The following is a 21,686-nucleotide window of genomic DNA, read 5'->3' as shown; positions in this document are numbered from 1 at the left end:
TGGCGCTAGCGAACCCATTCTACTCAGTCTCAGCGGGTCTGACGGCTCCAAGCGTCCATGAGCGGAATCACAGACCACTTTTCCAGGCTCGGAGAGGTTGGTGCAAGGCGCCCCCACGCTGGCGCATGCGTCACAGCCGCCTTCCCTTTACTGGCGGAGGCCTGATCCGCTCCACAGGTTTATCCGTTCATCTGTCTGTGGACACTGCGGTGGCTTCGCGCTCTGCGCGGCTGTGAAGCAGGCTGCGGGGACCGTGGAGGGCAGTGAGATTGATCCCTGGGCGCAGGAACGGCCTTGGATCAGTGCGCGGTGGTGGAATCTGCTTCTGCACGGGGGCTGGCCAGGGACCCGGCATCCTTCGGCCTCCTCGGGGAAGGGGGGAGCGGGCATACTTGTTTCCCAGGTGCTTGGGCTGGCTGTGGCCTGTGTCACGTCCCTCCCAAGCGAGGGAAGAGCAGGTCTCCACGGCGGCGGAACCCTCGCTGCTGTACCCTCCCCCCTCCACGTAGGCTCCTCTACGACTCCGAACTAGCAATGCTTTAGAGTGGAAAGTTCTACTCAGGCACAGAGCCGCTTCTTGCACAAAGGCAGCAAGTGCCCCCCCCCCCTTCCGGCATCCTCAGTAGCCACCCAAACCCGTTTGGTTCTGTTTGCAGCGGGAGGGCAATGGGACTGAGACGGAGGAAGCTGTGCCCCATCTACCAAGCAGGCCGAGGCAGGACACGACTGATGTGATTCAGAGGAACAGACCCGTGGCATTTCCTTATACACATTTCCTAGTGAAGACTTCATCCCTATAATAATAACTTTCATTGGGATCATAGTAGCGTAGTCCTTTTCTAAGAGGTGTTTAAAATTTTTACCTTTGCAGTGTTCTGGAACTGGGACGCAGATACCTCACTACTGGCCGGCACTTTTAATATGGTATTTTAAAGTATTTTGGTCACCTCCTGGTCTAATGTCTGTCCAGGATTGTTTTCCCTGTGACGATGTTATTCAGTCAGCAAAGTATACGCTAGGATTTGCACTGCCCACACTTGAAGGTAAGCGGCAGCCAGAGCAGGAGAAACAGTGCTGTCAATACGCAAAGATTGCTGCCACTGCGACGGAGTTTGCTAGGGCCAGGCGGTGAAGGAAGCGCCATTCTCGCGCATTATCTCCCGCACTGTCGCCCCCACCGTTTCACAGGTGAGCAGGCGAGGCTGGGGAAGGTGTTACTCTACAAGCAGTCGTAGCTCCTGTGTTTCTACTCCTGAGCTCCCGAGCTCGGTGGCTGTTTCAGTGCTCACGATAGAAAAGTGAGTATAAGTAATAAACCCTAAATGACCTGCAGTTTAGGTTGGATTAGGTGAGAGCGGGCCAAGTCCGGCCCGGACCAGAGGGCGCAGCCCGCAAGCATAGGGCGGGCCATGGTCTGCAGGCTCATCTTGCCCACCGAAGGCCTCGAGGGCTGGCCAGGCGCCCAGGGCCGCCATGCCTGGTGTCACTCTGGGTAAGTGACCTGACCTCCTGTCCTTTGCAAACCGGGGAGAGCACCGCTCTGCGGCCCGAGTCGCTGTCAGGACCTGGTGGGGTACAGCACGGGTCATCCCTTTACTAAGGAGGAAACTGAGGCTGGACAAGGCAGGGGGGTCGCGGGCGCCAGGGGTCTGCACCGCGCGCTGGAGCCAGCTCCGAAGGGGTTATGACGATAGAGACGCTGGGACGGCCCGGGTAGCGCGAGCGTCCCTGCAGTGGCACGCACCGCGCAGGCGCAAGTACGGGGGGGGGGTGCACAGACACCCGGAAGTCAGCGCCTAACGGGCCGCACCGCCCCTACTGTCCTGGGAGGGGCGGGGCTGCAGCCCCTCGGTGTGAGGCGCCATGGAGCGGGCACGGAGGACCCGGGTCCTAGACGCGTCCGGAAGTGGCTCCCTCAGGCTCCGCTCAGCACCATAGAGCTTGAGGGCGGTGGCCAGGGGTCGCGGGGCCCGCCTGCCTAGAGCGGCGAGGACGGGGTGGCGGCCCCGGCGGAGGGGGAAGGGAGGGGGAAACGGCGCGGGCGGAAGCGGCCAGGAAGGTCACTTCCGGCCTGGGCGTCCGTCCCCCTGACCCCAGGGTCTGAGTCGCCGCTGCCACCATCCGCGAGGCAGGCGCAAGGAGGAGGAGTGGGGCACGGCGGCCCCGGGACCGAGGAGGTGAGGGGGGGCACGGGCGCGGGGGCCGTACGCCGAAGCCCGGGATAGGCGCGGGTCGGGGAGCCGGGTTTCGGACGGGGGTGGGTGGGGAGGCGGGAGGGCGAGCGTAGCAGAGCGGGCGAGTGCGCGTGCGCGCCGTGGGGGGGGTCGTGAGCGGGCGCGCGGCGGGCGTCGCGGTCCCGGATTCTGCGCGTGCGCGGCGGGCCGGGCAGGGGGCCTGGTCGGTACGGATCTGCGCTCACCGCCGCCCGAGGCCGGAAGTGCTGGCGACTCCGACTCCGGGGAAGTTGAAGCCCCTTGCAGGAAGGGCCGCGGAAACGGCGTCCGGGCGCAGCCTCGGCTCCAGGCCTTCGGGTCCCTTCCTTCCCCTTTTCGGGTGCCCGGGCCCGTTGCTGCCCCGGGTGGGGGCGCCGGCCTTTGATCCTCAGTTAGCGACGCGGGTTTCGGTGGCAGGTCCCGTCCAGCGCCCGGGCCCACGGGCGGCCAAGGTCAGCGCCGCGTGGCCGGCGCGGAGGGCTCTTCCCAGCGGAACGCGGACCCCGCTCCCACCCCGGCCCGGAGCGAGCCGGCTGCCAGGGCAGGAAGGACCTCCGTTCCCGGAGGTGAAGGCCGGGACCTTCGGGCTCAGGCTGCAGACACAGGACGAGAAGCGAATGTAGAGAAGGCCCTGCTCAGGGCCAGGCCGGTGCTGAGCATCAGGGGCCCTGAGATGACCGATGACCTGGGGTGGCGTGGGAGGCAGAGACCAGACCGAGGGAGCTGGTCAGGGGTCTAGGAACGGGCGACTCCATGGGTTCCTTTCTGTGTAGACTCCCAAGTTTCAGGCCCCAGGGTGCGAATTGAGGATCAACTTGAGACCTGGCCTCAGCTGAGGGTGGGCTTTACGGCCTTGACACCCCCCCCCCCCCATAGCTCGCCCTGAAGCCCTAAGCCGCTTGGGCTAAATGCATTGACACTGCCTGCCGTCTTGCAGGCCTTGTGATCTTCCTGCCTTGGCCCAGGGAACAGTGACATCGGATTCCTCCTTGGGCGCCTTTATGTCTCTACCTGAGCGGGGCTGTGGAGTGGGAAGGGTCGGCTCGGAGCTGGTCCTTGTGACTGCCAGTTAGTGGCAGGCAAGGGCTGAGGGTGAGTCCCCCACTCCTGTGGCCTTGGACACGAGGAAGCTCACTGTGTTCCTACCTGGGCAGAACGGGGTGATAATAAAAGCAGTAATCTCAATGGAAGGCTCTTGGTTCTTTTCTTTCAGAATCAACATTACTAGAAAGGGCTCTGGAGCCAGGCAGAGTCTCTTCCAGTTCTGTGACCTTGGATGTGTCACTTCCCCTTTCCCAGGCTGTTTCCTTTTCAGTCCCATAAACCAGAGAACAAGGTCAAAGTTCCTGGATAAACCCAGTCCTTGGAGACTGCAGACAGGTGGCCCAGCTGGGTGGGAGAGGAGGGTCTCAAGGTTCCACTGCCCCTTCCTGGAACAGCTCAGACCTTCGAGGGAGACCAGGCAGAGAGGGTGGGAACATTGACCACAGTGCTGGGGAGCCCCAGGATACACAGGGAGGGATTGGGGGATGTGCAGGGGTAGAGGGGGAGTCGCAGCCCCTCTTCAGTAGTCACCAATGGGTACACAGATCTTGGTTTCCTGTGCTCACCCTCACAGCTCCCCCAAGTGCCACTCATGTCTGGTGTGTCCTTAGGCTGTGCTGGGAGGACCCTGGCCAGCACTAGAGCGCAATGGTGCTGTGCTTGGTAGTCAGCCCCCTGTGCTCTCAGGGCCTAGGACTAGGGTGGTCACCCTGCTTTAGCTCTGTTGACTCAATTCGTTTGGCCTCAGCTGGGTCTGGATGAAGTCTGTCCCAAAGGCCATTTGGTGTCAGGGTTGGGTCTCGCCTCCTTGTTTGAGGGGCACATTGTCCTGAGGACCCAGCCCCTTCCTCTGGGGGGCTGCAGCTCCATGGGAGGGTTAGAAGTGGCTAGCACCTGCCCAGGTGGGGGGGCTGGTGACGTGGCACCCTCCCTGGTGGGGTGGCTCCCACACTGCTCCTGCCTTGGCCTTGTGCCCTCTCCTTTTGGCCCGCAGAGCAGTGCTTTCCTCTTGTGGCGAAGGGGGTGCCTGGCCTTGCAGTGGATGATGTCAGGGACCTGAGACTTCCAAGGAAGCCCTGGCCCACAGCTTGGGGCCAGACCGCTGGGAGCCGTGGACTCCTGAGGCTGTTGTGTGGGTCTGTGCGGGGCAGAGCTGGGGGACAGGCTCTGGGCTGGGTGGGGAGACCCTCGGTGGGCACCGTGGGGGTCAGGCAGGACTCCCTCGCCCAGGGCCTGAGGTCCTGTCCACAGTAACAGACACGGGAGGCAGAGCGGCTCCTGCCTCTTGGTGGGATGACATGGTCTTAGTCGCTGTACTTCTTTGAACCTTGGCTTCCTCAGCTCTGAAGCGGGGCAGTGCTGGTGTTGATGGGGCTGCCCCTTTGCCATGTCTGTTCTGAGGAACTGGAGCCCTCCAGGGACTGCAGTGGACAGGGGTCCCTGCTGACCACTCAGCACAGTGCCCCTGTGGTCCCCTACTGAGCCTAAGCCTTGGGTTCTGAGCCAGCAGCACGCCGAAGAGGCTGTCTGCCATCTGTCGTCCTCACCCTGGGCTTAGCGGAGGAGGCCAGGGCTTACGTGCTTAGGAGGCCTGTGCCTGCAACCTGGCCTGCTGTACTGGTCCTGGGCGGTGAGGTGGGGTGGGCTGGGGAGGGGAGGGGAGGGGCGCCCACCCAGAGCGTGGGCCAGCGGGAGGGCAGGAGGGTCTGTGGGCTGGCCTTGTTTGCCTGGCTTTTTACTGTCGGGACTTACTTTTACAAGCAGTTTCAGGCTCCCAGCAGAACAGAGGGAAAGGTACAGAGCGTTCCCATGGTCCCACCTGTGGTGGCCTCTGTCAACATCCCGATCGATGCAGCGTAACATCCAGAGTCCACAGAGGCCGCCCGGGAGGGTTTTGTTTGGTTTCAGCAGATCCCAGGTCCCCGCAGTGTTTGAGAACGGGAGCCATCAGCTCTGTGGGTGTGGGGACAGCGGCCGGCAGGGTCCCTCCCCTCAGGGACCTGACTCCTGTGGGCACTGTGGGGTGGGCAGCCCCACAGCAGGGTGAAGTTGGCAAAGCCTCTTGTGGAGTAGGGGCTGTGGCTGGAGCCGAGACCTCACCGCACTGCTGTCCCTCTAAGCTGGCCTGCTGGGCTGGGGTGACACTGGCCGCTGCCCCCGTCCAGTGAGGAGCGACCTTGAGGAGAGGGGAGGTGAGAAGGGCCGACGAGCCCGAGCCTCTTGGAGCCACTTTGAGCAGAGTGCAGGGGACGCCCAGGACAGGCTCTGCTGACCCAGCTCAGGGTCACCCCAGGACAGGTAGCTGGGGTGATGGCTTGGGTGCAGGACTCCGTGGGGAGCTCCGGTGCTGGTGAGGGGAGGGGGGCGACAGGCGTCAGGCACTCGGTGGCGCCAGCGTACGGTGCCAGAAAGAGCTAGGGAGGCTGCTCGGACCTGGCAGTGACGACCCAGGCTGGGGACCCGCGGTGCGCAGGGGCAGAATGCGGGGAACCGAGACTGCATCTGCAGAGGAGCAGGACGAGAGGAGGTGGAGGGCAGCGGCCTGGCCCCGGGGCGGGCAGGGCAGCTGTTCCCACAGAGCCGTCTGCCCTCTGAGGCTTTCGGCTTGGTCCACCGTGTGAGCCCAGCCCACGGAGATCTTCCCTCCCCACGGAGAGGCCGCCCAGTGCCGAGCCCTCGCTCCCTGCACACCACTTCCTTTCTCTGGACTGGCTTCTTCTGGGCGTCTCTTAGAGTCTGGTGCCTGACTCCTCTGCTGGCAGAGGTCCGGAGGCTGCTCGTGTGGTAGCTCGTGGCAGCCCTGGGCCTCGCTGTGGCTGAGGGACACCGGCCGTGTGCACAGACCACCTGCTGGTGGGCCTTTGGCGTCCCCACTTTGGGGCTCTTGTGACCACCGTTCCCATGAGCGTCTGAGGCCAGATCACCACGTGGACTGGCTTCCTCCTGGGTGCCTGGCGGCCTGTGCTCCACCTGCGGGACCCGTGTGGATCCCCAGGGCAGATGCGCCATCACCTTCTCAGTGGGTGCCCGGGGCTCTGGGAGTGGCGTCATCTCCCCCTGGCTCTGTCACCCAGCTGTGCGGCGTCTTCTTACCAGGTCAGGGCCGTGTCTGCTGTCTCTGGAGCAGTGCCGTCCAGAGCCTGTGCCATCTTCAGTGGGCTGCTTGGCCCGCAGGGTCTTTACAGCGACCTGCTGGGGCTGGAGTGGGTGAGAGCCAGGACGGTGGGGCATGTGTGCTGGGGTGTCCGGGGAGCGAAGCTGAGAGGAGCAGCAGGATCTGGATCTGGTGGCTGGAGCGTGACAGGTGGCCTGGAGGCTGGGAGGGCAGGCGGCGAGAGGGAGAGGGAGCGGGAGAGGGTCCCACGTGGCCCAGAGGTTGGGCTGCTGCTGAGCCTGCACCCAGCCCCAGCGGGCGGGAGGGGCAGGAGGGGAGACTGGCAGCCGAAGAAAGGCGATAATTGGCATTTGACGGGCAGCCTTCCAGAGGGGTGGGCGGGACCTAATAACAACAATAATAACAATAATTTGTCTGGGCCTTAACAGGCTTGTTAGACCGAGGTAATTGCACGCTCGAGGGCCCTTGCCCTGCAGCTGGAGGTCAGCAGGGCAGCGGGTTCCTGGACTCACCTGGGCGGTCTTCTCGCCCTGGAGGTGGGGCTGGCTTACAGCCCTGCCTGGTGCTCCACTGGGTGCAGCTTCCCTGGGGGCTGCACCCACCCTGCCCCCTGCAGTGGGGTCCTGAGCTGTGAAGGCCCAGGAGTGGGGCCAAGGAACTCGGGATTGAACAGGCCACTCATCAGTCTGGGGGTCGAGAGAGGGAAGGAGCAGAGAGGAGAGGCCAGGTCCCATGCAGTGTGCAGTCTCCGCCTCTCCAGGAGCCCTGCCTCGTCCCGCTGGGGTCTGCAGCTCCCGGTGCACCTCCTCCTGGTGGGGGCTCAGGCCACAGTGCAGGTGCTGCCTGCTTGGGGTCCTGCACAGGCTGCCGCCGAGGCCCTGGAGCCGGCGTGCAAGAAGGGGCCGCACAGACCTGGTGCCTGGCCCTTGCCCTCCACAAGGCGCGGTGCAGAGTTGGGAGGCGGAGCAGAGCTGACCTGTCCAGGCGGATTTTCCGGGCGTTTCACCTGACCCCAGCTCCGCAGGTGGGGAGGCCATCGTCCAAGGCACCTGCCCCAGCCCTGTCAAGTCTGTGGGGTTGGCCAGGCAGGCTTCCTCGCTCCTTGCTGGCCCTATCCTCCCCTTGGACCTCCCAGCGCTGCTCTCCCACTGGCTGGCTGTCGCCTGAGCCCGTGACCCCCAGCCCTGTGCGTCGGAGTCAGCATGAGTGGGCCCTGCGGGGTCCGGGGGCTCTTGAGCCTGTTGCCGTGGCCAGCAGACAGCCCCGGACTGCCTGCCCTCTGTAGCTGGCCCGACTCCCTGGGGAGCCCTGTCTGCAAGGTCCCCTTGGCAGGGCAGGCGTCCAGGGTGACAGGCAGGCCTGTGTGCTGTCCTCTGCCCCGCCCGCAGGAAGCCGAGCCTGCTGAGGGAAGCCCCGTGCCTGCGGCCAGGCTCATTGTTTCAGTGGAAACATTATCACCCTTGGCAGCCTGGAGAGGCAGGGGCGGCCGCTCCCTTTCCCTCCTCGAGCCCTGGCAGTGCCTGGTGTGGCTCAGCCTGTTTTTTCCTCGTGCCTTTTTAATGTTTATGGCGTTGTAATCAGACCCTGCTTTAAAAGTTTATTTTCCTTTAGAGATAGTTGCATACTGAAAATTTGCTTTTCTGAAGTGCACCATGCAGTAGTTTAGTATAGTCACAAGGCCGCCTAACCAGGACTACTGTCTTGTGCTGGACGATTTCGTCACCTCCAGGAAACCTGTACGCATCAGGCAGTGGCTCCGTTCCCACGGCCCCCCAGTCGGCTTCCTCACGCTGGCCCGGCCCTCTTCCGTACGGCTTCTGCGTCACATGTGCCCCTCCCCTCTTCGGTGTCTGCCGAGCAGTGGATATCAGGGTCGCCCATGACTCTGCGTTTGAGTCCCCAGAGTTGCTGGCCTCTCTTCCCACAGCCGCTGCGGGAAGCCACTCACCAGTGCCCTGGGGGTCTGAGAGCCAGTCCAGTCGCATCAGGGAGATTAGCAGAAGGAAATGCACGAATCCCACTGTAACCGCAAGGCCAGGCCTCAGCACCATCTGGCCCTGGCTGAGCAGGTTGGGAAAGTGGCAGTGTGAACAGGGTCGGCAGGTTGGCCTGCTTCCTTCCTCCCTCCAAGTCTGTGCAGTCACCCTGCCTGATAAGAGGTCTTACTTCCAGCTGGATGCAGTGGAATAGGCCTGTAATCCCAAGTACTCTGGAGGCTGAGGCTGGAGGATCCCAAGTTCCCCCCTGGGCAGTTTAGCTAGATCCTATTGCCAGATAAAAGATAAGGGCTGGGATCCCCGCAGGCGGCTGAGCACAGCTCCTGCTGTGGAGGGTGGCAGCAGCGCTGTGTGGAGGTGGCCCAGGGAGGGAGACAGGGCCGGTGGGGGCACAGTGGAGGTGCCCCTTCCCCCAGGGCCAGGTACCTGGGCGGGAGGGCTGTCTGGCCAGGAGCGCCTCCCCATTGCCCCGAGAAGCCAGGCTTGGGACAGCACCGGCCTGCCATCCCCTCGTGGCTCTTACTGGGCTGAGCAGCAGGCAGCTGTCGCCCTCACCCGTTGGCTGGAAGTTCAGGGGTCTGGAGGCACCCAGTGGCCTCCTGGTGACTGCAGGCCTGCCAGGTGCCTGTCCGCTGTCGGTGCCCTGGGGGCCCTGTGGATGGGCCAGTGCAGGCTCGCCTGGTGTCTGCGTCTGCTTGGCCTGGGAGTCAAAGGAGGCCCCCTCTCCCATGGGGCACTGAGGCGCAGCATGGGGCCTTCGTGCTGGGAGCCCCACACTGCCACTCGTTGTCTCGGGGCAGCGGAAGCCGGGTGCTCCCCGAAGCGCTGCCCGCCAGCCATTCTGTGTGACAGCCGTGTGACCGTCCTCGTGTCTCATCCCGCAGGGACCCAGACATGGAGCTGCGGGAAGAGGCCTGGTCTCCGGGGCCGCTGGACTCCGAGGACCAGCAGATGGCCAGTCAGGAAAACCCAGGTGAGGCCGCTGCACTCCAGGGTGGGCGGGTGCAGCCTGTCCCCCTGTGCCCCAGGCCCGTCGCTGTCTGGCCTCTCCCAGGTGGCAGTGTTGGCCCAGGGGTGCTGCGCCAAGGGCTGGGATGGCCCGTGATGTGCTGACTGACACCTGTGCGCACCTCGGGGAAGTGGTGTCTTCTCTAAGCGCCGGTGCTGTTACAGGGCACCTGGGCTGCGTGCCCAGCGCGACAGCCCCTTCCTTCCATCGAGGCAGTGCTGGCCGGGTTGAGAAGGCCACCACAGGGAGAGAGCCAGCTCCGAGTCTGTTGCCTGGGCGGTGGCCGCGCGCTGAGACTCAGCGTCCATGGTAGTGAGCTGGTGAGACGCCTGGCCCAGCGCCCTCAGCCCTCGCCGCTGCGGTTTCTGCCCACTCGGGGCCACCCTGCCGCCCCCCTGCCCGCGTCCTGTCCCCGAGGTGCCAGGCTGCTGTGGGCAGCTGCCACCCCTGCTCCCCAGGCAGGGGCCAAGCAGCCCAGGGGCCGAGGCTCTGAGATGACCTCCAAGGCCAGTTTCCTTCCTGTTAGACCGGCCCCTCGCTGCTTGTGGAACTTGGAGCTCTTGTATCTGTTCTGTGTGCTTGCATGTTTCCGGAGAGCGCGCTCAGAGCCTTGGGCCCAGCGCTGTCGCTGACACGGACTCTGGTGCCCTATGTTACCATGGCCTGTGGCTCATCTCGGGAACTCCCAGGGAGCAGGGCCACTCCTGCCGCTCAGCCCCCACTTCCCAGTCTCTGGGCTTCGGCAGCATCCTCACCAGCCTCTGCGCCCTCTCCGGTGGCCCTGCCCATGGCTGCAGTGGGAGCAGCAGTGGCGGGGTGGGGTCCAGGCTCTGGACGTGCAGAGGCCAGAGGGACCTTGTCTGCCCGAGAAGTCGCTCTGCCTGAGACGCGGTCCCAGCTGGGGTCTCGGGAAGCCCATGGCGGGAGTCGCCCTCCCTCTGCCAGGGTGTTGGTCCTGGGGCTGCCCGGGGAGCTGTGCCACGCCGAGCAAGGTCTCCGTCTCCATCCCTGCATAGGAAGGAGAGCCGGCCAGCTGAGCCCATCCCTGACACCGACAGTGACAGGAAGCTTTCCACAGAGTGAGCAACAGAAATACCCAGGGGACACCCCCAAGGGGTAAATGGCCAGAAAGAACCCCAGAGAGGCCTGGGATGCAGGACATGCCAGAGGAGGGTCAGCTCTTCGGGAGAGTGGAGACCAGGCAGAAGTGAAGGGTGAACAAATGCGCCACTCCTTACCAGGAATTGAAGGTGATGAGGAAGATACTCGTCACAGGAAGAGGAAAAAGCAGCCATGAAACAGCAAGGAATATTGAAGGTGGGCAGAGGAAGGCCACTCTTACAGCGAGGTGCAGTCCCGAAGAAGAAACTGAGCAGAAGAGCAGGGGGAGCAGTGAGGCTGCAGTGGACCAGGACATTCCTGAACTGAAACGCACAGAGAGAGCAACCGCGGGGTGTGTCCTGCCAAGACCACGCAGCTGCAGGGAGAGAAGTCCTGCAGGCATGTGGCCAGAACACGTGAGGGGCGGGTCATGGGGGTCCACACCTGTCCTCCCAGCACTGCGGGAGGCTGAGGCAGTAGGATTGCTAGTTTGAGCCAGCTGGAGCAACTTAGCAACTTGGCAACTGTCTCATAAAACACGAAAAGGGCTGAGGATGTAGTTTGATGCGAAGGCCCTGGTTCAGTCCCCAGTAACCCCCCCCAACAAATGACAGAAGGAAGTGATGTCATCGCACTTCTTGTTGGCACCTTTTCAAAGATGGCTCCGTGCTCTCAGTGCACAGGTGAGAACAGAGAACCCTGTCAGCAAGGAAGGGGACAGACAGGTGAGCGGGCCCAGAGGACTCGTGCATGAGCAGGGGCAGTGCTGGGGCCACTGAGGACACTGCGTGTGGAGTGAGCCCCAGGGGACAGGAAAGGAACCAAGGTTGGCGGAGGTGCAGGGTGAGGGAGTGAGCAGTGAGGGCTTGACTGCAGTCACCCTGCATGAGAGTCCCAGCCTCAGCGGGAAGAGGGAGACAGCCTTTGCGTGGAGGAGGCTGATAAACCTGCAGCTGTGTGTCTGTGTGGGCCGTGTCCATGGCAACTCGGGAGGAACTTGATCGTGGGGCAGCCTGTAAGCCCAGCACTGGGGAGGCTGAGGCAGGAGGATTGCCTGAGTTTGAGGCCAGCGTGAACTGCATAGCAAGACCTTGTTTCCAAAAAACCAAACAGAACAGAAGCTATGCACACTTCCTCCGAGTAGCCAAGACTGCTCCTGATAGCGTCTGCACTGAGGGACACCAGCCAAGGCGGTCAGCAGGGAGTGTGGGACTCGGTGGGACGTGGTCGGGCCCCTGGGGCTGGCTGGTAGGAGTGCAGCCTGCAGGAGGTGCCCACCTGCCACAGACGGCATGTCGGCGAGTGTGTGACATGGAGGGACAGACCCGTGCCCCATCCACCTCTAAGCACTGGGAGGCAGTGGCCATCAGCATGACCAGATCACGGGGCACCAGGGCCTCCGCGGGGAAGAGGACCTTGTGTGGGATGGGCAGTGACAACAGGGTCAGCAGCTGGTGAGGGGCAGCCCGAGTGGGGACTCCCAGCCAGGTCCCCTTGGGCTCCAGGAGAAGGTCGCAGCAAGGTCTCTGGGCCTGGGTGGGTGGGGGCGGAGCCTTCCAGGGAGGGTGCAGGACCAGCTTCGCATGCACGTGGGTCCTGGCGCTGCTCCGAGACATCAGTGCCAGCCAGCGGGAAGGGCAGCCAGCCATGCCCACGCTGGGTCCTTTGGCTCCCTGTGCCGCTCGCCGCTGCACCACAGGGTGCTTCATTCCACTCTCCACAACTTTACGAACAAAACATTTGTTTGGAAGAAGGCGGTGTGGACAGGGGCAGGAATCCGCTGCCCACAGCGGAACGCAGGTCTGTCTGCAGCCAGTCACTCTGCCGGGACAGAGCGCTTCGGTGGTTCAGGGTTTCATTCTCTGGCCCTGGGTATTGTGCTTCTGACTTACAACTTCTTTGTTTTCCTTCTTTTTGTGGTACTGGGGGTTGAACTGAGGACTTTTGTGCTGAGTTACATCCCCAGCCCTTATTTTATTTTCAGCTAAGTTGCCAGGGCTGGGCTTGAACTTGTGATCCTCCTGTCTCAGCCTCCCAGAGTGCTGGGGTGAGTGGTGTGCACCACCATGCCCGGCACAACTTAGTTCTTAGTTTATGTGACACCGCAGTGCGCCAGCTCCTCAGCAGCGCGCCACCTCCTCAGCAGCGCTGCCCTGCACCCCGTTCTCCTGCGCAGGTAGACAGTGACCTTGGAGGCGCCTGGGCGGCGTTGTGGGAAGATGTTTCCGCGGGAGCGCCTTCTGGCGTCTGCTGGGCCAGTGCACATGCCCATCCTGGCTCGGCTGCCTGCTGGCCGTGCAGCCCGGGCCAAGTCGGCTTCCTGGTGTGGCCTTCGCCCTAGAGAGACGGAGCTGCAGCACCTCACGGGGTGTGACACACGACGCTCGCTTGGTCCCGCCCTTGCAAGGTGCTGCCTCAGGTGGCCTGGGGCGCTGTGCGCGGGGCTCGGAGGGGAAAGCTGTCATTGGGACTCATACTTTTTGGAAGAGACCTTCCGGGTGGGGTGAGCACCTGCCGAGGCCCTTGTCTATGACTCTAGCTCCGGGCCGACCCCTCCAGGACGGTGCACACGCCAAGGAGGCTGCAGACCAAGGCTCCGCGCCCTAACGGCCAGGGCTGGCCGGCCTCCGAGCTGGCTCCGGTCCTGCAGCCAGGACCGCGGTGCTGGAGCGGGCGGTCGCCCGGCTGAGGCTCTGGTGCTCGTGCCGCGGCCCGGGGTGTGCCCTCCTGCTGAAAGGGTCTTTCCTGGACGCCTTTCGTGGCCCTCCCCTTCTTGTCTTTGACGTGCGCCTCTGGGCCTGTCGGGATGTCAGCCTGCGGGTGGGAAGACCGCTGCCCAGCCCGGCGGGGTGGGGCGGGGGAGCGCCCTGGCAGCCCACTGACCGCCCTCTCCCTGCCTTGCAGTGGACATCCTCATCATGGATGACGACGACGTCCCCAGCTGGCCCCCCGCCAAGCTGGCCCCGCCCCCGACGGCGCCTCCCGCCGGCCCCCCACCCCGGCCGCGGCCGCCGGCGCCCTACATCTGCAACGAGTGCGGCAAGAGCTTCAGCCATTGGTCCAAGCTGACGCGCCACCAGCGCACGCACACGGGCGAGCGACCGAACGCGTGCGCCGACTGCGGCAAGACCTTCTCGCAGAGCTCGCACCTGGTGCAGCACCGCCGCATCCACACGGGCGAGAAGCCCTACGCCTGCTCCGAGTGCGGCAAGCGCTTCAGCTGGAGCTCCAACCTCATGCAGCACCAGCGCATCCACACGGGCGAGAAGCCCTACGCCTGTCCCGACTGCGGCCGCAGCTTCACGCAGAGCAAGAGCCTGGCCAAGCACCGGCGCTCGCACAGCGGCCTCAAGCCCTTCGTGTGCCCGCGCTGCGGCCGCGGCTTCAGCCAGCCCAAGAGCCTGGCGCGCCACTTGCGGCTGCACCCCGAGCTCGCGGGCCCTGGCGTGGCCGCGCGCGTGCTGGCGGCCTCTGTGCGCCGTGCCCAGGCGCCCGAGGCGGCGGCGGCTGCGGACGGCGAGATTGCCATCCCGGTGGGAGACGGCGAGGGCATCATTGTGGTGGGCGCCCCGGGCGAGGGCGCAGGCGCGACAGCTGTGGCTGTGGGCAGCGGGGGCGCGCGGGCAGCTGGGGCCCCGCGGTCGCGCCGCGCGCCGGCGCCCAAGCCCTACGTGTGCGCGGAGTGCGGGAAGGGCTTTGGGCACGCCGCGGGGCTGCTGGCGCACCAGCGGGCGCAGCACGGCGACGGCCCAGGCGCCGCGGGCGGTGAGGAGCCCGCACACATTTGCGTGGAGTGCGGTGAGGGCTTCGTGCAGGGCGCGGCGCTGCGCAGGCACAAGCGCGTGCACGCCGTGGGCGCCCCCACAGTCTGCGGCGGCTGCGGACAAAGCTTCTATGGTGCGGGCGGCGAGGACGAGGAGGCCGAGGATGGCGCGCCCCGCTGCCCCGAGTGCCGCGCCGGGGATGCTCGGTAGGGCCGGGGCGGCGGGCGGAGGAGCTCAGAGACTGGAGAAACGGACACGGCTGCAGGAGGCCAGGGCTCGGCGGCTCCGCCCCGCCACCCTGCCCTCAGGGCCGCGCCCCTCCTCGCCCCGCAGCAGCTGGGGGAGACCCCGCAGGAGGCACGGGGCGGCACGGGCGGAAGGACGGGGAAACCCCTCCCCAGAGGGAAAAGGAAGGGACCCTTCTCCCATTAAATTTTCTTTTAATCACACCCACCTTGTCGACTCCGCCCTCCATTTTTCTGCCCTGCGGGCTTACCGATTTTGTAGCCTGAGTACCTCCCCTCCTAGACTGGGTGGGCTGGGGCCCGGCGTTGCCCAGCTGAGCGAGGTGGGAGAGGGGCGCGACTGTAAATGCCACTGACTGGCCCTGGTGCGTGGTTCTTGGGTGGGGAGGAACGGCATCCGGGTCGGTGCACGCCTGGTCCCAGGTGTCCTCAGTGCCCAGACACGGGCAGCAGGGGCGCGGGTCGGGCGCTTCCTTCCTCGGCTGCCAGGCGAAGCATGCGTGCCGTTCTCGTGGCCGTGGACATCTGCGCCTCAGCCGCGCCGTCCGCCTAGACGGCGGCCTTTCCGACCGCGCGGCGGCGGCAGTCGAGAGGAAACGGCCGTATCTTTGGCGCAAGGGAGCTGTTCGGCGAGTGCCGCCTCCCGCAGGCCTGGAGGAGGCGGACCCTGCGTCTGTCCACCTCCGCCCGCTCCTCCGGGCGACCTGAGCTTGTGCACCATGGACACAGCCGTGACCGACAGCCACGGTCCCGCCCGTCGTCTGAGCGAGGGAGACAAGGGGTCCGGCCTGAAGGACGGGCGGAGACGGCCTGGCCGAGGCTGGGGTGGCTGGGCGGGACGAAGGGAGTGGCCTCCTGTCCTTGCGTCTGCCTGCGTCACTTTCTTCTCAGATCGTCCACCCCGCTCAGCCCTGTTCCGGACGGACGGTGTGCGGAGGGCGCAGTGCCGGGAAGTACTGATGTTCAGGGAAAGCGGGAGTCTGCTTCAGCACCTTGCAAGGGAGCAGGATCCGAGTTTCCGGCGGCAGAGGAGCTGTAGAGCGCGCGCCCCAGCGCCCGGAGCCGCGCGGCAGGCGGCGACTCGAGCTGGCTCCTGGGAACCTCAGCTCAGCACCTGGGGCTGAGTGTGGCCAGCGTGTTTCTGCACTTTGTGTGTGTGTGTGTAGGCGTGTTCGCGCCTCTGCGCATTGCACACGTGTGTGCGCACTGTGGGTGGGGAGGGGCTTGGCACTGGCCCCGCTGGCTTCCCTTCCTTTCCTGCCCCGGGGACAAGTCTGCACTGTCCACCTGGCGCCAGAAGGTCCTTCAGCACCGCGGACAGAGCCCGGGTCCCCTCCGGCCCGGGCAGGAGGTGGCGTCCCCTTGCAAGCCGGTTGCGGTGCCCCGGGCGAGCAGTCGGACCACGCGGTCCTCCTGGCCGGGCCAGACCGGGCCGCCCGCTGGCAGAGTCCACGCTTCGGAGCACAGCCCCAGGGTGGTGGTCCGGAACTGTCGGCCGCAGACAGTTCTTTCTGAGCAGTGGGTCCTCTGCAAAGTGTCGCTCACAAATCTTTCTCACGCCAGCCTCCGGACCCCCTTCCTCTCTACAGAATCCTCCAAGGTGCTTAGCTAAGACACGAGACCCTGAGCGCTCTACGCCGCGGCAGAGGGACAGCGGGAGGGCGCCAGCCCTGGGGCCCCGGAGCCCAGTCCCGCTCAGAAGGCAGACACGGTCCCCAGCCAGCCAGCCTGGCCTCTGGGCCTGTGGGAACGCCTTCGTCTCCCGAGGCGGAGGAAGGAAGAGGCCGCAGCCCTCAGCGTCAGGTTCCCGCTCGTCTCTCCCGCGCTCGCTCGGCAGCCTTCCAGGGAGCCCGGCCAGGGAACCCCGAGGAGGTCTCAGAGCAAGGACTCCGCCCCGGCCCTGCTCCCGCTGCACGTTATGTGCTTCTGTGCGCCAGGGCTGTCCAAGACCGCCAGCAGCGTGCGCGTGTGCGCCTGTGTGTGTGTGCGCGTGCGTACAACACCTTTACATGGGAGCTCACCGTCTGCGGTGCCCAGCTGTAGTGGGCAGTGGCCTGCACTGAGAACCCGGGAGCTGCACAGAACGATCTTCCTTCATCGCCTGCTCGCGGAACCTGGAATCAGCTGAGAACTAAGGAGTGAGATGGAACCCCCAGTGCCTTGGCCGCACCTTATCCTCTGCGCTCCTCGCTCTCCGGAACAGCCTGGTGCTCCCAGGGGTGCACCGACTCTGAGTGTGGCCCAGCCGGGGCTGTAGGAAGGGGCGACCTCCTGCCAGAGTGGCACCCAGGAGCCCTCGCCCTGGCTCCACCTGGCTGGCTTCCTGTGCCCAGAGCTGCCCATCTGTGAGGTGAGTGGGCAGCCCCAGGGCGCCAGGAGCACACAAGGCCACACAGACTGTACTGAGATGAGCAGTCACCATCGCTGTCACAGGTCAGAGAAGTGGAAGTGGATCCTGAGGAGCACAGAGGACCGCGGGCCCTGCGGCAGCGCCAGGACCCCTGTGCTGCTGCTGGGAGGTGGCTGGGTCCAACAGGCACTGGGCCACCCTGCTGTTCCTCACCCCAGACCCAGGGCTGTGGGGCCAGCTGTGGATGAACCTTCCCGAACTGGGCTGGCACAGCCCTTTCCCTCCGTACGCTCAGGCAATGGGACAGCAAGGCAAAGTGAGCTGACACCCACTGCTGCGTGGCCCCGTGACAAGGACCCATCCCAGCAGGCCCAGCCCTCAGGGACCCAGGACCGGGCCCTGCGCTGCCCTCTGCTTCTGAAACGGCCACCCAGGCAGGGCCTCAAAGATGAGCAGTCCCCCTAGTCTGTCCCTGGCCCAGATGCCATGCTGCCCCAACCCTCCCTGTGAAGAGCAGCAGCTGGCTGCTCGCAGACCTGCTGGAAGGACCCGGTGACGCACACCACTGGGCTCTGGTGTTGTCTGATGTCGTGCAACAGTGAGATGTCAGTGTCTCTGACATTCAGAGGTCAGCTTCAAAGCCAGTGCTGTCATCCGCGTCTGGGGGCCACCTCTGCTCAGATCCCCACGGAGCGACAGAGCTGCTCAGTGCTGTCCAGCTATGGGTGTTTGCTTCATTCCCTCCCCATGCTCGAAGGCGGGACAGAAATGTCACAGATGACCTAGGTCCTGTGACGCCAGCGTCACAAGTGCAGTGGCCAAATTCAGCTGCACACAGAAAGCCCCCGTGCCAGGTCTTTGGCGTCCGGCTGGGCCTGCTCTGAGAACACAGCTTCAGCCTCCGCCACCAGGGCTGGCGTGGGAGGAAGGGGCCCTGTCTCCAGTCTCCACTTGCTCAGTCGTCTTCATCGAAAGCACTTGAGTAGCCACCAGTGCCCAGGTGAGCCGAGGGGCTGCTCTGCCCAGACCTCCTCACCTGCCTGGGTCCTGTGGCTTCCTCGGGCTGGGGCACAAAGGGCTGCATTCTGCTGAGACCCGGGCTCCCGGAAGTGCCATCAGGGGTGTCAAACCCTTTTCCTCTTAGGGAGGACAGCAGGTCCCTCGAAGAAGAGAAGGGAGCTCAGGGGTCAGATGCCACCCGCTCCCCAGGCCTAGCAGCCAGGCCCATGCTCCACCCACCAGGACCCCTATGCTCTGCTCTGTGCCTGGGGGGTGACGGCCCGCAGAGCCCCCCTCACCCAGCAGGAGAGAGATGGGCCATCCCGTCAGTGAACCCAGGCCTTTCCCAGAGTCCTCTGCGGTGCCTGTTTTGCCCATGCCACGGACCGCGTGGCATCTCTTGGCCCGCAGGAATGAGCCAGCAGGGGAAATAAAGCCGTGCATCAGAGCTTGGCTCTGAGCCAGTGAGGGAACCACATTCCCCAGGGGAAGGGGGAGTTGGGAGAGCCCAAGGGGGACCTGGGAGGGCTCCTGCTTCTGTTCCCTGCAGGCAGGCAGTGGGGGGGCCAGGGGGCCTGAGGGACAGCCTCAGAGTCCAGTCGGCTCACGTCTCAATTCCAGCCCCCAAGCCGGCGATGGTTCAGCCCCAACTCAGTACCCCAAGTGCCAAGTCCCACACCCAGGCCCGGGACAGCTCACAGCACAGCCGTGAAGCTCTGTACGCGCGCGCATGTGAAGCGGAAATGGATTCCATCCTTCGGTTTGGGTCCCATCCTCCTGACATCTCATTACCTATTTGCACATATTCCAAAAACTGAAAAAAATCCAAACTCTTCACACGTTTGCGTCCGAGTATTTCAGATGAGGGGTCTGGGAAGCAGTAAGCGGAGGGCTAGGTCTCCTAGAGTGAGTGTCCCTCTGGAGGACTTGGTGCCCAGCTCGAGGAAGCTTTGAGGTTCTTGTTGGTTTCACTGTTTAAAATGGCCCAAGGCTGACACCCCTGGGTAAGGATGCTGTGAGGGCCCTCCAAGGGTCAGGCGAGAGCTCAGAGCTGTCAGCCGTCAGCAGGAGTGCAGCGCTCCAGCACGAAGCAAGGCGTGACCAGAGGCTCCGGGAACCGGGGTCACTGGGCTATGGCCAGTGCTGGCTGACCACAGGCTGGGTGCCGTTAGAGGACACAGAGACCTGGAACCACGAGGAGCTGCTGTTTCCAGGGCCTTGCCTGTGACAGTGCCCATGCCCTCTGCTGCCTGGTACTCTGAGAGGAGCACTGTGATGTTAGAAAGTTGTGAAGTAGGGCCGGGGATTTAGCTCCGCGGTGCTGCCGCCTGCCTCAAGCAGAAGGTCCTGAGTTCAACCCCCGCTACCACAAAGAAAGAGAGGGCAGGGGAGAGGAGAGCGAGAGACAGACAGACAGACAGAGACAAAGTTGCCTGTGATCCCAGCACCCTGGGAGGCTGAGGCAGGAGGACCACAAGTTCAAGCCCAGCCTGGGCCAATTAGCAATTTAGCAAGACCCTGTCTCTAAAAATAAAGGGCTAGGGATGTAGCTTAGTAGGAAGGCTCTGTGTTCTGTCCCCAGTATTACTGCAAAACAAAACAAAAACAACAAAACTGCAACCCCCCATGCCCCTACCCCACCCAGGAAGCCAGCCAGACCCACAGCAGGCTCCCCGCGCCCAGGCAGGGGCATGCACAGGTAGGTCAGGCTCCGGGCTGCCAGGGCAGAGGCCAGGGCCTGACAGGCAGCAGTGGTGAGGGCCCAGGCCCAGGAGCTGAGGAGGCTCCCGGGGTCTCTCCCCAGCACCCCTGCCATGCTCAGGGTTCAGTAGCACGGACTCCTGCCGGGTCTTCCCTCTGCCCCAACATCAGGACGCTCCCCTGAGGTCCTGACTGCACCACTGCCCCAGGTTCCCAGTGGCTGGCTGCTCCCCCTCCCCGAGGACCATGGTGGGGACAGAAACTCCTGGGAGGAAGCACGAAGCACACCAACCTGGCCAGGCCTCATGAAGGGCTCCACCCCCCTTACTGAGCGAGTAGGCTGCTGACAGGGAGACCACAGAGCAGCAGGCGTGGGTCCACCCACAGGACCCCAACCTTCGGGGAAAGCCCACCAGCCCGGCCCGGCTCTGCCCACCGCAGCGCTTTCTGCATCCCCATGCGGCGCAAGCCGCCTCCTCTAGCCAGCGTTCTGGTCCCGGGACACTGGGTGCTCCGGCCTGGGGCCTGCTCATCCATCGGCAGCGGCCCAACTGCCACCCCAGGCTCTCACCCAGGCTCTCGAGTGTCCCCTTGTTGCAGCAGGCCCGGCTCCCTGCTTTCCTCTCCTGCCGCCAGGGATTCCCACAGGACACTCACTCAGGAGCAGAGACCTGGCCTGCCGTGCCCCCACCTCCCGAGACAGCTGCCACACAAAGCCCAGCCCCTGGACTCCAAGTCTGACATGTCACGTACTGGCCTTAGCTTAGCTTCTTGGTAACGGAGTTTACCATCTAGGAAGTGGGGGTAACAGTGCTACCGACGCCAGTGGCAGTGCGGCTGAGGATGAGAACGGTAGGAGCCCCCAGGGCAGTGCTTGGCTGGGTGGGAGCAGGTGTACAAACTCCCTTCTGGACACAGCTGGACTATATTTCCCAGTATGCCTTGCAGCAGACCTGACCTGGAAGGAGTTCTACCAAGGGCGGGGAAGCGAGGCCCTGGGAACCACTGTCCGGCCAGGCTCCCTGAGCCTCTGGCTCCTGTAAGCCAGATCTCCAGGCCCAGGCAGGGTCTGAGGGCTGTGGGGTGCAGGACCAGCCCTCCCCTCAGGCTTGTTTCTGAGCTGCCCCACAGTGTGGTGTCGGTCACAGTACCTGACACACCAGCCCCTGGAAAACAGTGAGTATCTGCCGTGTTGAGCTTTCAAGGTTTCAGAGCACTCCGCACAGACAGGCGCCCACAGCACCCACGGGAGGGGCTCCAGGACCTCTTCTCGAGTCCCTGGCCTAAGGTGGTGCAGTCGACAACGTAACCTCGGGCACACGGAGCCGCCTCTAGTCACTCACAGTCCAGTGCAGTGTGATGTCTCGCTGGATTGCTCTGGGGAATAATGGCAGGAAAAGGGTCTGTGTGTGTGCAGTACAAATGCAGTTTCTTTTTTTCTTTTTTTGAACATCTGAGGGGCAGTTGGCTGGGTCTGTGGGCTCTGCAGACATGGAGGCCAGGTGCGCACAGACTTCGGCCTGCCTCCTCCTCCTCCTCTAGCTGACCCCTGGGTTGCCTCTAGCAAGCACCCCGCTCCGCCTGGAACTACTGCAGTGCTTCAGACAGAGCAGGGCTTCTGTGTTGGACAAACAGGAGAAGATGCTGACTTCTTAATGGGACTCAGTAGAAACTTGCAGTGTGACCCCTCCGTCTTTCCAAGTTGCATCCCATGTCAGAGGCCAGCACTTAGCCCACCGCAGTGAGCACCTGGAGCCACACAGTGGCCGGGCTTGAGAGGCAGGGAAGGCTGGGGTTCTGGGGATGCGGCCCCAGGGAAGCAGGCCACACTCACGGTGCCCCTGGGAGCTGTAAGCGGGTGACCGCATGGCCCTTCCTCTCTCTCCCTCCCTCTGTGCAATACCTCTCCCTTTTCTGACAGCGTCTTACTTATGCTCTGACTCCGACACCCAGTTGTCCCATTTGTGAAGGAGGGAGGCGGGGAGCAGGTTGGTAGTGACCTTGCGATTGTTCACAAAGACACAACCTGGACGATGCCAGGGTGAGCATGTCCACCCTGCAGGCTGCCCGTGCCTTGGCCCGCTCCCTGGGAGCCATTCTGGAAGGTGGTTCCTGAGTCGTGGGCAAAGAACGCCCAGTGCAGAGTGA

At 64.1% G+C, this 21,686-nt stretch overlaps 1 protein-coding gene across 6 annotated transcripts; it reads left to right on the top strand.

Moving 5' to 3' along the window:
• Nucleotides 1-1,795: 1,795 nt before the first annotated feature.
• On the top strand, nucleotides 1,796-14,697 carry Znf787 (zinc finger protein 787). 6 transcript variants are annotated; one of them, XM_021246250.2, is made up of 4 exons: nucleotides 1,796-2,177; nucleotides 9,254-9,342; nucleotides 12,656-12,886; nucleotides 13,384-14,697. In XM_021246250.2, the coding sequence occupies exon 4, from the start codon at nucleotides 13,398-13,400 to the stop codon at nucleotides 14,451-14,453; it is 1,056 nt and encodes a 351-aa protein (XP_021101909.1). In that variant the 5' UTR covers nucleotides 1,796-2,177; nucleotides 9,254-9,342; nucleotides 12,656-12,886; nucleotides 13,384-13,397; the 3' UTR covers nucleotides 14,454-14,697. The 6 variants fall into 6 exon arrangements, with proteins under 6 accessions (XP_021101909.1, XP_004866654.1, XP_087057208.1 ...); XM_087201083.1 differs by lacking the exon at nucleotides 1,796-2,177 and adding an exon at nucleotides 5,383-5,449; XM_004866597.3 differs by lacking the exon at nucleotides 12,656-12,886 and having other exon boundaries at nucleotides 1,799-2,177.
• The last annotated feature ends 6,989 nt before the right edge of the window (nucleotides 14,698-21,686 follow it).

The sequence above is a fragment of the Heterocephalus glaber genome, unplaced genomic scaffold (assembly GCF_053883595.1).
Source record: "Heterocephalus glaber isolate CG9 unplaced genomic scaffold, H.glaber_assembly_v1.0 deba00001745, whole genome shotgun sequence".
NCBI classification, from domain to species: Eukaryota; Metazoa; Chordata; class Mammalia; order Rodentia; family Bathyergidae; genus Heterocephalus; species Heterocephalus glaber.
The sequence above is the reverse complement of the archived record's forward strand: the minus strand, read 5'-3'. Positions and strand labels throughout refer to the sequence as shown.

What these genes read in the sequence shown, in the direction of transcription:
- Znf787 (XM_004866597.3), top strand. Translation starts at nt 9,264, where the DNA reads ATGGAGCTGCGGGAAGAGGCCTGGTCTCCGGGGCCGCTGGACTCCGAG. An exon ending in GGCCAGTCAGGAAAACCCAG is followed by an intron (nt 9,343 to 13,383) that starts GTGAGGCCGCTG and finishes CCTGCCTTGCAG; the next exon opens with TGGACATCCTCATCATGGAT.